This window comes from Motacilla alba, chromosome Z, assembly GCF_015832195.1.
Source record: "Motacilla alba alba isolate MOTALB_02 chromosome Z, Motacilla_alba_V1.0_pri, whole genome shotgun sequence".
Classification (NCBI taxonomy): domain Eukaryota; kingdom Metazoa; phylum Chordata; class Aves; order Passeriformes; family Motacillidae; genus Motacilla; species Motacilla alba.
Genome location: NC_052046.1, coordinates 28,408,236 through 28,421,572, shown reverse-complemented (window position 1 = coordinate 28,421,572; position 13,337 = coordinate 28,408,236). Strand labels below are relative to the sequence as shown.

At 37.9% G+C, this 13,337-nt stretch overlaps 2 protein-coding genes across 21 annotated transcripts in view; one reads left to right on the top strand and one right to left on the bottom strand.

Moving 5' to 3' along the window:
• KIAA0825 (KIAA0825 ortholog) overlaps positions 1–11,531 on the bottom strand; it is a 243,184-nt gene extending 231,653 nt beyond the window's left edge. For 8 of the 9 annotated variants that reach the window (XM_038124587.1, XM_038124585.1, XM_038124589.1 and 5 more), the window contains exon 1: positions 11,402–11,531. The gene's annotated coding sequence lies outside the window, so the exon portion shown is untranslated. Of the gene's footprint in view, positions 1–1,307; positions 1,399–11,401 lie in introns of all 9 variants that reach the window. The other variant, XM_038124584.1, reaches the window with a different exon arrangement.
• Positions 11,053–13,337, top strand: part of SLF1 (SMC5-SMC6 complex localization factor 1) — a 34,829-nt gene continuing 32,544 nt past the window's right edge. For 7 of the 12 annotated variants that reach the window (XR_005255326.1, XR_005255325.1, XR_005255324.1 and 4 more), the window contains exons 1-3: positions 11,499–11,619; positions 12,097–12,210; positions 12,365–12,440. Coding sequence is in view for 5 of the 12 variants with exons in the window: in XM_038124592.1 (XP_037980520.1) it covers positions 12,097–12,210; positions 12,365–12,440 (190 nt within the window). In the remaining 7 variants the exon portion in view is untranslated. Of the gene's footprint in view, positions 11,362–11,479; positions 11,620–12,096; positions 12,211–12,364; positions 12,441–13,337 lie in introns of those variants that run through there. The other 5 variants (XM_038124595.1, XM_038124596.1, XM_038124593.1 and 2 more) reach the window with 4 other exon arrangements.

The window sequence follows — 13,337 nt, the reverse complement described above, 5'->3', positions numbered from 1 at the left end:
AAATCAATTTTTGGTTTTTTGAAGGAAGACTACATTTCAGGTTTATAGAAAGACAGGAGGACATCACAAACTAAAGGGGTCAAAAATTTTTCCATGGTCACACTAACATTTTAGCAAATTTCTTTTTCCTTGTAATAATTTCAAAGAATTTTACAACTTAAAAAAAATAAGCCATGCAAGATTCAAGGAGGAAATTTATATTACAATCAAATTTTTAGGATTTACTCTATATCTTTTTTTAACTGCCTAAATCTGTAATAATTAAATAATAATAATAATAAAGTAATAACTTCAGCAGAATATCCTTCAGAAGCATGAGTTGTCACCAAATCTATTTTTATATAATAGTTCTACAGTGAACCAGAGATTTAATTTAATTACTTTAACCTCTAAGATAAATTATGCTTGTTGTGACCCAGCCAACAGCACGTGGTCCCAAACCAAGACTTTCTTTACTGGTATACTACTATGAAGCAGTTTGAAGGACATTACCAGAAAAACCAAAATATCCAATGAGAAAACTAAATAATGGCACATAGTCTGAATAAGGAAGAAATTATTTGAAGATAGAAAAGTGGGGTAGCATTTATTGAAATGACATTTTTCCTAGGTAAGCTGGTAATAAGTGATACCACAACACCCTTATGCTAATCTTTGGAGCTAAACATTACTCAGAAAATTTAAGTTTGTTCCAAATAAGTTAAACGAAAGTAAATAGATTTGCAAGTGTATATCAAGCAAAAGTATTTAAAAAATAACTTGATTTTTAGTATCAAGGCAGACCAGAATGATTTTTCCATTTTTTTCCTCTATCACTGTGTGCACCAGGGATAAGTTTATTACAGTATAAGCACAAAGAAGGCTGTATTGCTCACCATTCCCTGTCATGTGGTGGTTAGGTGTGTGAGACAGCACACCCAATAAACCCCGTCTGAACATCAGCAAACACCATTCTTTATTGTTCGGAGCTTACTTTTATAGGAAATTCAAAATTCCTGGGTCTAAACAGCCCATTAGTTCATACTTTACACCCCTAGACCTTGAACCAGCTACATGCTTGCACTTAGGAAAGATGTTATTGGTTGAAGCCCCTGACAGTCAGCCCAGGGGCCAGTTTATGGAAGTGGGCTGGGTTTCTTATTTATAACTGGATTAATGCTCAGTACAAGCCAGCTTGTAATTTAATGCAGCAACAATTCCCTATATTTACACTACCTTACATAACTTACATGTACCCAGTCAAGTGGCATCTTAAGAATTTAAAATATTGCAGAGACTACTATTCTGATTTCAAACAATCCACTTACCTGTAGTACTATATGATTTAGCTCTCTAAACCAATTCTTCTTGGAATGATCACAACTTTTTATTCAAAGTAGGTTTTTGTACCATTACACACTACAAGCAACACAACAAAAAGAATTGTGAGAAACTGATTGAGTGTACTGAAAAAAGAGATTCAGAGGAGTTGAACAAGAGACCACATTTTCTAACCCTTTTTTCACAGAATCCTACCAACCTTCTGTACCAGCCACTTAGCCCATGCAAGCCCCTTTATACCTATTTACCAGGAAGCTGTATGAATACTGATGGTAACATGAGGCTGAAGTGAGTGTCTGTGCAGGCCTGACAACTTGGCAGCAGTACCAGTTTATGCTAGATTAAGCTGATGAAATGATAATGAAAATAATAGACTGCCTACATTAGACTTACAGACCTTGAGGAATCATCTCTATAGAGGATCTGAAAGGACTGTGTTTATACAGTCATGTTAAAATACCTGAACAGAAAGTTCTATTACATTTAACAGCAAAAAAAAAAAAAAAGGGAAAGCATATATAAAAAAATAACAGAAACTCCCCTGTTTACCTGCTTTTGTTTCACATATTTTAAGTCATTAAAAATCTTTTAACAAGCTTTCTGTATACTCTTGGTTTAGGCAGTAGTGTTCAATAAAATGGAAGTGGTTCTTTATGTGGAAAAGAATTACAAATTATCAATACTTTATGGGGTTGTGGCTAAAGTACTTCAAGACTAAAGTTCCCATAACTCAAAAGTTCCATAGAAAAATCAGCAAAGACGTAAGCAAAGGAAGTTTGAAAGAACAGCATGTAATTTTGACAACAGGATAGCATTCTTTGACCAATATTCTTACAGTTGTGTTTTATATTAAAAACAAAGACAGTAAAGAGTGTACTGTTTCCACTGTTTTTATTATTTTTCTAAAAACAGAGGAGATACAAAAAAAGAATGAAACAAAACAAAACAAAAAAGCCAAACAAAACAACAAAAAACCCTGAATAGAAAATGACAGAAAGGTTTTAACTCCAGCCTACAAAAGCCAAGAAATTTAAAGTTACTCTGACATTCAATCCTTAAATCATGCAAGGGTGCTTTTTTTTTTTTTTTGAAAAATGACAATGCAAGGTAATGACAACTTGTCAGCCCTAACTTTGAATTGCCTGAAGTTTGTCATTTGGTGTTTGTGTCACAACCTTAATGTTATTTAAATGTAGTTTTTAGTATCTATTATTTAAAAAGGTCTACTTTATGACAGCAAAAAGCTTTGATGGCATAAACCTCAAAGTACACTGTAGTGCTGGTATGCCACTTCATTAGAAGTGGTGCATAAAACATATGCTGTTGACAAATCTAATTCATTAAAGTTGAGATAGAAGCACTTTAAAGCAACTGGATGGCATCATTAGCTACAGTTCCTTTCATAAATTATTCCTCTTTTTTCTTCTGAATGATTTTGTCAGTGTTCCCTTTTCAGACTGGGAATGTTTTTGCCTTAAAGTTCAATACCTTCAACACGTTTGGTCAAGTTAAATAAGTAGCTTATTTGCTAACACTGACATTGTAAGCTGATTATTTCACCCATATTAACTAAAGAGGAATAAAATTAAGCAACAATGTGTAAGAGTTTCAGCCTTATCAAACACAAAATTTTAAAATTAGAGAAGCAGAGATTATCTAGTACAGCCAAATAACACTCTGGCAGAATTTTGCATTGCTATTGAGAGAACTTGGTTTTGATATTGAATTGAATTCTGCAAGGGAGAAGATTAGGCACATCACAGAGCTGTGGCTAGGTGACGTATTTAGTTACAAAAGGAAGAGTTGCTAACTATATCACTTGGAGTTTTAGGCAAATATCAAAATTGGTACAGGAACTAAAGACTACAATAAAGTCCATAAATGAAGCAGAGCTGATGTTTGAAGCACAGCCCACCAGAGCCAACTTCCAAAAGCAAAAAACACATAACTAGTCAAAACCTGATCAAATTCCATCTCACAGTATTGTTGCTTGTGAGAACATTAAAATTCTTATCTTCAGATCAGAAAGAATTATGTCCTATCACTGAAGTCTTTAAAAACCAAACCACAGTGCAGGAACTTCACGGAATATCTAAACAATAAAGTGAAGAAGAATGCTTTTGAGGGCTAATATACACAACTTATGATTAAATTCCACTAATAACATATTCAAAGAAATTCTGAACTACATTGTATACACAGAAACTGAAAACTAAAAAAAATCCAAGTTTCTTAATCAAGAATTCTTGTTACACAATTTTCCTTTCAATTTCTTATAAAGTGACCTAAATTTATTCATTGAAAACAAAACCAATGCACAAAATTTTCTGCATAGAATACATAATCATACCTCAATATATCAGTACCTTATACAAATATTTTCTAATTAATTACCTGGATTAGCAAAGAGGGGAGTCTTGTTCAAGAAAAGCCAATGAACAACAGATTACCCCATCCTATGTATTTTTAGACAGACACATTTACACATACACCTATTCAACAAGATTAAGTGCCTCAGGTTAATTCTACTGTCTCCTGCAGAGACAAAATTATTCCAACATAATACTTACTGTGAAAATTTAAGAGGTAGATGTCTTACTTTGAAAAGTAATTTAAACATGGAAACACTTCCAAAAATAATTCACCGAGGCCTGTTTTATTCCTCCAAGAATTGCAGCAAATGAGGATCTGGAAGCATCTCTCAAACCAGACTAATTTGCTGTAGAAGTTCTTTGAGAGACAACATTTCTAGTTCTCTATGCTTGAATACACAAAATCCTCCTAAAGGTGTGCAAATGCTCTGAATATGCCTGCTTAAGTCATCCTGCCAAGTATGCCCCTTGCAGCAATGTAGCCGAGAGAAGACTTGGTCAGGCATGAGAAATATGACAGTGATTACACAGATGACTGTGATTAGAATTAATGCTAATACAGTATCTAAATTTGTCAATCCAGTATATAAATAAGTGGGTCTGAAGAGTTGTAATGTCAGAGGCTTGGCTAGAAACATACAGGTTTACAGTCTTTGGCCTCACAGAATGAACAGTTACAAAGCAACAAAGTACCTATGGAACTACTTTAGGATTTTATCTCTGTATGTGGCTAGATCCTACTGCTTTTTTTACCCAAACCTCCAAAAGTCAGTTCTCCCTGCCTCTGGGTTGGACATACCCTGCAGGCCTCCCTGCTGAGGAGCAGATGGAGATGTTTCACACAGAAGCTACCTGCAAGCTCAGGAGACCAGTTTGCCCAGTCTACAGCAACATTTTATACTCTTTTGCCGGCCAAGGTGCATCAAAGTCAAGCACAATGATCAGAGCTCTCCCATCTCTGGAATACATCAGTTTTGCAACCATCCATGTGATGAGTAGAAAAAGGTGTTCATTTTTTTTAAAAAAGGTTGCATAGTTAAATTTCTGCTAAGTTGGAGTTTTAACTATTTGTTGTTAAAAATTTCATCTTGTAATCACCTGCTGTTAATAGTTTGTTGGTTTTTTAAAATTACCTGTTGATGATTAAAAATACCTCTCCCATCGAGTATCCCCTCCCCGCCCGCCGCTTCCTCGGAGATGACATCGGGGACTGAAAAGGTGAAATTTGAGCTGACATGCAAATGTGAAGGACCAGCATGCAAAGGTGTAAACACCATACCAAATCCTGCAAAAAAACCGTAAAACAACGAGCCAACATGGAATTAAGGCATCTAAGTGATGTCTACAGGTGAGCGACTGAATCTAGTGTCTCTTAAGATCCGAGGACCTCGAATGTCAGACTGGATAATTAGGATCTCCTGATGCTCCTGTGAGGAAAGGAGTCCCCAGCTCTGCCTGCATACCAGCGGACAAAGCTGCAATCATCTTCCTCCTCTGTGCCACTCCTGGGAGCAGCGGCAGCATGTGCGCAACCCGTCAGTTCTCCCCACCTGAGCTGATTTCTTTTTAATACAGGCATTAAAAAAGGAGAAAGATCTCCTGCCCTATTTAGTTCAATCCAGACATTTCCTCCTGCAATTCCTACCTGGTGTTCTTACCTTAGGATAATTCCCACCACATGTTTTTATCCTATGACAAATCAAATTGTCTATAACAGACAATCAAAAGGGAGGAGGTGTGTGTGTTGGAGGTGAGGGTAGGGGTACTGCACACAAAAACTTGATTATCTTTTGTCAGGTCACATTTACCACTTTAGTCAGCCTCTACCATTTACATCAGAAGATTAATGACATGTATGTCTAATATGCTACACATAAAATTTTCCTAATTAGTCTCCGCATTAATCCTCATCCTGCTCTTTTTCCATTTTGTTCCCTCTCCTGCCAAACTGTCTTTACACGTATATAGAACAGTCATCTATGTTTAAGCTTTGCACCACCAAAACATGGTAACTACCTGCAGATGGGCAATCAAGATTTGCAGTATCTGCTGATAAAAGGTTTTCAACCTTAAGGGACAAATAAACAGTTACAGAGAACCTCTATAATCCTCTGTTAATCACTCAAACTTCTACTCAGCCCTGGTGAGAAACTTCCTGAAGCACTGCATCCAGCTCTGGGACCTCCAACATTAGAAGGGCATGGACCTGCTTGAACAAGTCCAGAGGAAGATGACAAAGATGATCACAGTGTCTCTGCTATGAATACAGGCTGAGAGAGTTTGGGCTGTTGAGAGTGGAGATCAGAATGCCCTGGAAAAACCTTACTATAGTCTTCCAATACTTAAAAGGGAGCTTGTAGTGGGTTGAAACTAGATGACCTTTAAAGTTTTTTCTGATCCATCCCATTCTATGACTCTCACCTTAAGTGGCAAATCCATGTCTGATACCCATATGTTGCAATCTTATATTCCAGTTACATATTAATAAAAAACCAGAATTGCAACATTCTGGTAGATATTTTGAATCTTTCTTGCTCTTGTTGCATCTTCATTATCTACCCTATAATAATTAATGCCATACTTCCTCCTAACTTCTTTTCAGTATTTTTGTCCTTCCATCCACTATCATCTCTACTTTTCCCTCTATACTGATCTCAAGTACAGTGAACTGCAGAGAAGGTAGAAAGTGTACAAGTAACACATTATCCCACTGACTGTATCACATCTAACTTGATTTTCTAATGTCTGCGACCCAGGGTTCATGTTTATCTGCATTCTGGACATGCTGTTGGCAGTTGCCTAGCCAGAAATAAAACTGAGGGGAGAGATGTGTTACCGCAGAGAATAAACCATTCTGGAATAATCATAGTAGATACAGATTGTACTCAACAACATTCAATTATTAGCAAAAATTTACAATATTTTCTAGCATTTTCTACATTTACCATTTTAAATGCAGTTACTTAGACAAGAACAAAATACCAAAAGACAAACAAAATGTATTTTACAGCCCATAATCAAATAATCAGCAAACACAATGTCATTCAGCTTATGGGCATTCTCAAAAAACAACGAGAAAAAGAAGAAGATGAAAGGACTTTGATGAAAAATTGCTGATCACATCACAATGGATCTTCTATGTAGGAAAAAATATTATTAGAAAACCACTGGGGAAACTAGGTCACTTAAGTATTCCAGGAAGGTATATAGCGCATTTAGGACAGGGCAGAAGAGCAATAATATGATTAAGAAGGTCTAAGAAGCAGCAATAGATTAACTCATGTCAGACAATGAAAAGAAACTTGGACTTTTATGTGGTAGGAAAGTGAAGTATTAAATGCAAAATAAATCCATTTCATAACTATATTTTAAAAGAAAAAAACAACTAAAACCTTAGTCCAACTCATGAGAGACCGAAAGTACACTAAAACAATACAGTTCACTAATTCATTACTGATTGAACCAATACACATAAACTCATGTGAAGAAGGATTACAGAACAAGCTGTTGAACACTATTCTGTGCTCCCTATGTTTGTCCATTGATTCACTGACATACATTAACAGAAAGTGAGCTGGCAGAAAGGCAGATGAATGCTAGGAGACGAGAAGATGGGCTGAGCTTGTAACAGTCATAAAATTACATGTTCTTTGGAACAAAAATGGTTACATGAAAGAAACACAAAAGATACGCCCTGAGAAAAACATGAAGATGTTTTTAAAAATAAGTATTAAATTATGATAACAGAGAGTTTATATAATCAGTACAGCTTGAAGAAAAGCAGGAACTTTCACAATGCTTGTTCTGCCTTTCCTGTATTCATTACCTCATGAGAGAAACTACAGGTGTTTTTGTGGAAAGGTGATTACTACTAAGAAGCTCCCATAGCTTCTGTGGATTTATATTGTATTATTTCTAATCCTTGAAATCCCTTGTCACTACAGAAGAAAATTTAAATTCCTTCAGTTTCAAGAAGCCAGTGTTTCATACTGAAGAAAAAAAATGGACTTTAAATGGCATAAAGTTAGATTTTTATCCACATGAAGGCAGTGTGGAGACATTTCATACTGCTTTAGATTATATTACTGGTTTTTCAGTGTAGTTTCATGATTGGTTTTTCTACAAAGCTGTGATTACTAAATGCTTGCCTATTGCATTGCAAGTTTCACTTAAAAAGTATACATATTATGTTTAGACAGAAGAAAAAAACTCCAATGAATAATTTTCCTTAATCAGTCAACTAATAATCTTGTTTGCACGATGGCAAGTATTTTAAGCACATACTACAAAACATATTCCACTAATTAAAAAATCTGTCAGATTATACTTCACAATGGAAAGATGCTTTTGCATGGACTTTATCACTCTCAAAATGTGCAAGTAATTACATAAGGAATTCACACACAGGAAGTCAAAAGGCTTATGAGGGACAAATAGTACACATGAAAATAATCAAACAAAAAAAAAAAAAAAAAAAAAGAAACCCTACTGCAAAGTCAAGGACAAAGTGGCAGAGGCTTTGAAAAACAGACTGAGATTTACAGACAAGGATCAACAGTGACAACATAGAAAGCAGCAGCACCAATAAGGCCTGAAGAAAGATAACTGTGTGAAGTAAAATAGCTATTACTGGGAAATGTAAGAAGTGAAATTTCAAGGCAGAAGACATAGTGGTAATATAAATATCCATAGAGCATAGGAAATATAAAGTATAAAGTAGAAAGCCAGGACAGTGTAATGAAAATGAAAACTTTTTTCTCTCCAGGTAAGAAAATTAATAAAGGAGGTCTGAAAAAGATGGACACCTGATACACTGTAAATAAAATCTTTCTGTGACAGGAGGGAAGGAATATTTATTTTTCTGATCTTGGCTTCTTAATGAGCTGGTCATGAGAGCTGTACAGCCATTCTTGATCATCCTTAAAATGTAATTAAAAGTTTTATAAGTCAAATACCATGTGTGCAGTATGGAAAATCACTTCCTAAATTTTATAGAACAGGTCACAGGTACTGTAGAAGAAAATGTGTAGAAGTAGATACTATCTAAAACTCAGAGAGAAACTGTTGAAACATAATTTATAATACTGAGCAACTGAATTGTATATTTGGCAAATACATTAATGGAAACTAGAGAGACTTAAAAATATATCAGTTAAAAAGCCTGCTCGCCATGAGACATAAGACACACTTAGCTACCATAATGAGATCACAACAAGGATGGAAAGGAAGAAAATATTTTAGACTTTTAATGAACCAAATAACAGAATCAGGGAGTAAGTGAATTCCAAACTTAGCAGTCATCACTGAAATAATGGTTAAAAAACTTAATTCCTTAAAGCTACATATTGGTAACAATGCATTTCAAAGAAATAATAAATGTGAAATGTTTGAGATCTCAGTTATTTTGATTCTACACTATTTTATGTGCCAGAGACATGGGGAAAAAAAGTTAATTCTTAAAGGTAAGAAATTCTTAAAGGTAAGGTCATCATATAAGTATGAATAATTGATCAAGAATATCCTTAGTAGGAAGGGACCACAAGCATCATCAAATAAAACTCCTGGACCTGCACGTGATACCCTAAGAGTCACACCACGTGCCTAAGAGTGTTGTCCCAACACTTGATGAATTCTGGCAGGCCTGGGGCTGTGACCTCTTCCCTGCCAAGCCTGTTCCACTTCACAACCACTCTCGGGGTGAAGAACCTGAATCTAACCTAAATCTTCCTTGACAGAGCTTCACAGCTTTGTTCACTAGGAGTTAGTTTAGAATATCATATGCTGAAGACTTCTCCAGCCTGTTAAGAATCCTGTGACATAAAACTGCTGTTAGTTATCAGTTAAGTAATGAATAGTAGCCAGTTCTAGTTAGTAAGAATTAAACTGTTTAAAATAAAGTAAAAGTTCACAAGAATTAAAATCAATACCTTTACAGTCCTGACAAATCAATAGTAAAAGTATAAAGGTACAACAGGTACAAAATAGAAAATTCAACTATTCTTCATTGTCAGTAGAGAAGTTCAAGCAATAACTGTAAATATTAAGATTTTCTAAACTTTTTTCTAAATATTTAAGATTTTAATATTAAATCTTAATATTTAAGATTTTTTTCACTGACATTTTTGCAAAAAGAGTAGTGACAAAGATTGTTGATGGTTATTTCTTCATGCAGAAAAATAACTGCAATGCTAAGGAAATAAGAGATAGGAAGAACTTCAGTAAGCATTAATGGTACCTGAATACTTTTTGAACAGCAAGACAAGAGTCATCTGTAGCCTGGAAGAACAGTTTTTCTGTTTTGATTTTCTGGGAAACTCAGATTTAAACCAAGTTTCCAATCTGCTGTCAAATTTTAGATGTGTGCATCTATGTGGTTTTGGTTTTTGAGGGATGCTTATGTTTTATAGCAGTGGTGAGCTCAAAGCATTGCTTCTATTGATCTAAGCTGCAGTGACAAAAACTCAGCACTTGTCAGTTTTGTTGTACACATCTCAATTTACAAGTCTTAAATATGAAAGAGTATCTGAAATACCTCAAAGAATATAGGGTGACTTGACCACAATCCAGTTCTTTAAAGAAGTATTTCAACCATCATTTTTTAATCTTTTTTTCTTGAATGCATGCATTCTACTCTCAAACTGTAGAAAAACTGAATAAAAGTGACCTACAAAGCGACCTCTATTTGCTAGGAAGCATCAACAGATTTCTTGTGCAATATCTGTTCAGTTCATTATATGAGAGAGAAATAGTCAAAAGTCATCTCTCAAATACAGAAGGGACCAAAATAAAGAGCGGAACACCGAAAACAGGTTTCATGGACAGCAAATCTTGGCATTTCTACATTTCTGAATTCTACACCGAGTGCCTGAGGTGTAAGATGAATATTATTTTGATCTCTTTGTATTGCTTTGTAACTGAAAAAAAAAAAAAATCAAACCTTGACTCTCATAACAAAAACGTTGTACGAACTTGATCAGAGGGGTGGGAATGCCTTCCCTTCATGAACAGGGCAGAAAGCCCTTCCCAAAAATATGTGGCTTGATTATCTGGCTGTGGCACTACCTTCTCACCTGCCCTACGAGGGCCATGCATCATGTGACTTTGAAACTTTGAAATGTTTCTCCGAGATACTAAGAAAATGGTTCTGAGGGTCAGAAATCCCTGGTCCCTTTTCTGATTCTTAGAGCCAGCCTGTTCCAGAGGTAACACACTTCAGCTTGCATACAGACCGACACACCTCCCCTGCCAGACCGCCTTCCACAATTTTAGTTCCGCCGAGCAACAGCCACGGTGATTTCCAGACGCCGGGAGAGCGTCAGCGCGTTTCCCAGCTCGCCCTCCGCCACCCGCCCCCCGCCTGCCCCCGCCCCCCTGCTCCTAGAGGGACCCCCTCCTCTCCGTCTGACGGAAGATCGCCCCTTCCCGCTCCTCGCTGAAGCCGGGCCTGGAGCGCCGCGCCGCCAGGATCGCCTCACAGGGACTTCGGCGCTGCCTTCCCCCTGCAGGTGCCAGCGCCCACCAGCGCCTGGACCCCTGGGCGCTCGGGGACTGCGCAGCGCCCTGGCGTGCCGCACGGGAGAGAAGGCGACCGCAGGGAACGCCGCTGCTCCGCGGGCGGCCGCAGCGGAGCCCAGCCCTGTCCCGCTCGGCGCCAAGGCCCGGCCGCACGGTAAGCTGAGGGGAAGGGCAGCCCCAGCGGGGCTACTTACCCGGCCGGGATCCCCCTGCGGCTCCGCACCGGCGGCCCCGGCGACCGCGGAGCGTCAGTAACAACGTCCCGGAACGGCCGCTCCGCCATATCCGGGGGCGGGGCGTGGGAAGGTGGGAACTGGCCGGCTTGCGGTGCCTGGCGGGCACCGAGGCGAACCGAACCGAACCGAACCGAGGCAACGTCAGCGCCGGCACAGTGCCCGCTCCCGTGGCCTCCGTACGTGAGCGCTGGAGGGCTCCCCGCCGCAGCCAGGGTCCCTCGCTCGTCACCTCCTGACCGGGGCCGCCGCCGGCCTGTCGCGCCTCGGCGGCGGGTCCCTCTGGCGGGGGCGGCGGGGTTCCTTCCCCCGCCGGGCGATGGGAGGCTGCCCCGCACAGCCGACAGCGGAACAGGGGTTCGAAGGACTGAACCTCCCGGCATTTGGGTGTAGAGCCGAGACGCCTGATCTGGCGCGCTCGGCCCACTGCGGGCTGCAGTTTGGGGTTCTCAGGCTACTCCGTTACTGCCCATCAGGTGTCTTTGGTGTGGCAGGCAGCGAGAGCTTAAAATGTGGTGTACCAGCATTCATTCCTTTTGGTGTGATTTCCTACTTTATTGGAAAAGAAGTAGCAAACGCTAGTCAGGCCTTGCGAGCAATTTCCCATGGTGTGTATTTTGTGTGTTAATGTTTCCTTTTCATTCTTCTTTCAACAGATGGCAAGTTGCAGCCAGAAAAGGATAATACAAATAACTGGATTTAGAAAAAAAGAGAAGAAGGCACTGCTCAAATGCCTGTCCAAGCTGGACTGTGTTTTTGTAGAGAGTAAGGTATTGTTCATTAAAATACAGCAAAGAGAATTAGAGGTGGAAGTAAAAATGCAAGTCTTAGAAGAAAGTACTGTGCAATAGGTTAGTTATGTATAAATAGACAAAGAATTTTCAAGTTTCCAGTGATACAAAGTGTGTTGTTTTGTTTTGTTAGAAATACAGAAATTGTACACATCTTATAGCAAAAAAGCTGTGCAAGAGTGAAAAGGTCTTAGCTGCCTGCGCTGCTGGTGAGTAAAAGATTTGCTGTTTAATTTCATAGCATCACAGCTTAAGTTTGGAAAAGACCCTTAAAAGGGTTTTAGTTACCTGTTTTAATTTTGTGAATGAATTGTCTTACAAACCTTCATTCTTCTTGTACCTTGATTTTTAAATAGTTAACATGTTTAAGTTATGATGAAGAGAAGTCACTTTTTTGTTTTGATTATTCTCCCTAAATGATATTCCTGCTACTTCCCTTTGTTGGATCTGCATCTGTTCCCAAACAGAACGCTTTGTTATATGTTAAATAATGAAGTCATGCTCAAATTATTTGCATGCTTAAAAGAGGGCAGAGGGAGAATGAACACCTGTAGTCAGCATGGTTTTTGACAACAAATTCACATGGAACATTCACTGGTAAAGGTCAGTGTAAGTTCCTGTTTATGCAGCAAGAGAAAATTCCAGGCTGTTGTCATTCTGACACAAGCTTCTGGTCTTTCCTCTTTAACTAGAGTCTGGTGCTGAAATCCCATTCATTAGTTACTAAAATGCTTTTAAAATGAAAGTTCTGTATTTTAAGATTTCTATATAGACTGATCACCTGTCAGAATTCTGTTACGCGGTTTCAGTATCTTGTAGTTATGACATATCACAATACCATTTTTAAGCATGATATTTATTTTCCCTATATCATATTACTCTAAAGTGTTAAAGTAGTTGTTAGGATGGATAATCTTAAATTAAGAGATAATAGACAAACGACTAAACATACATTTGGGTTTAAAGATATATGTAAATTCCTTGATTTCCAAATATATATCTCTATATATAGAGATATAGATATATGTATGTATTTTTCTTTGTACTAAAATAAAATTCTGATTGAAATCTTATCAAAAATGAAATAGACCAAAAGTTTCCAAGAG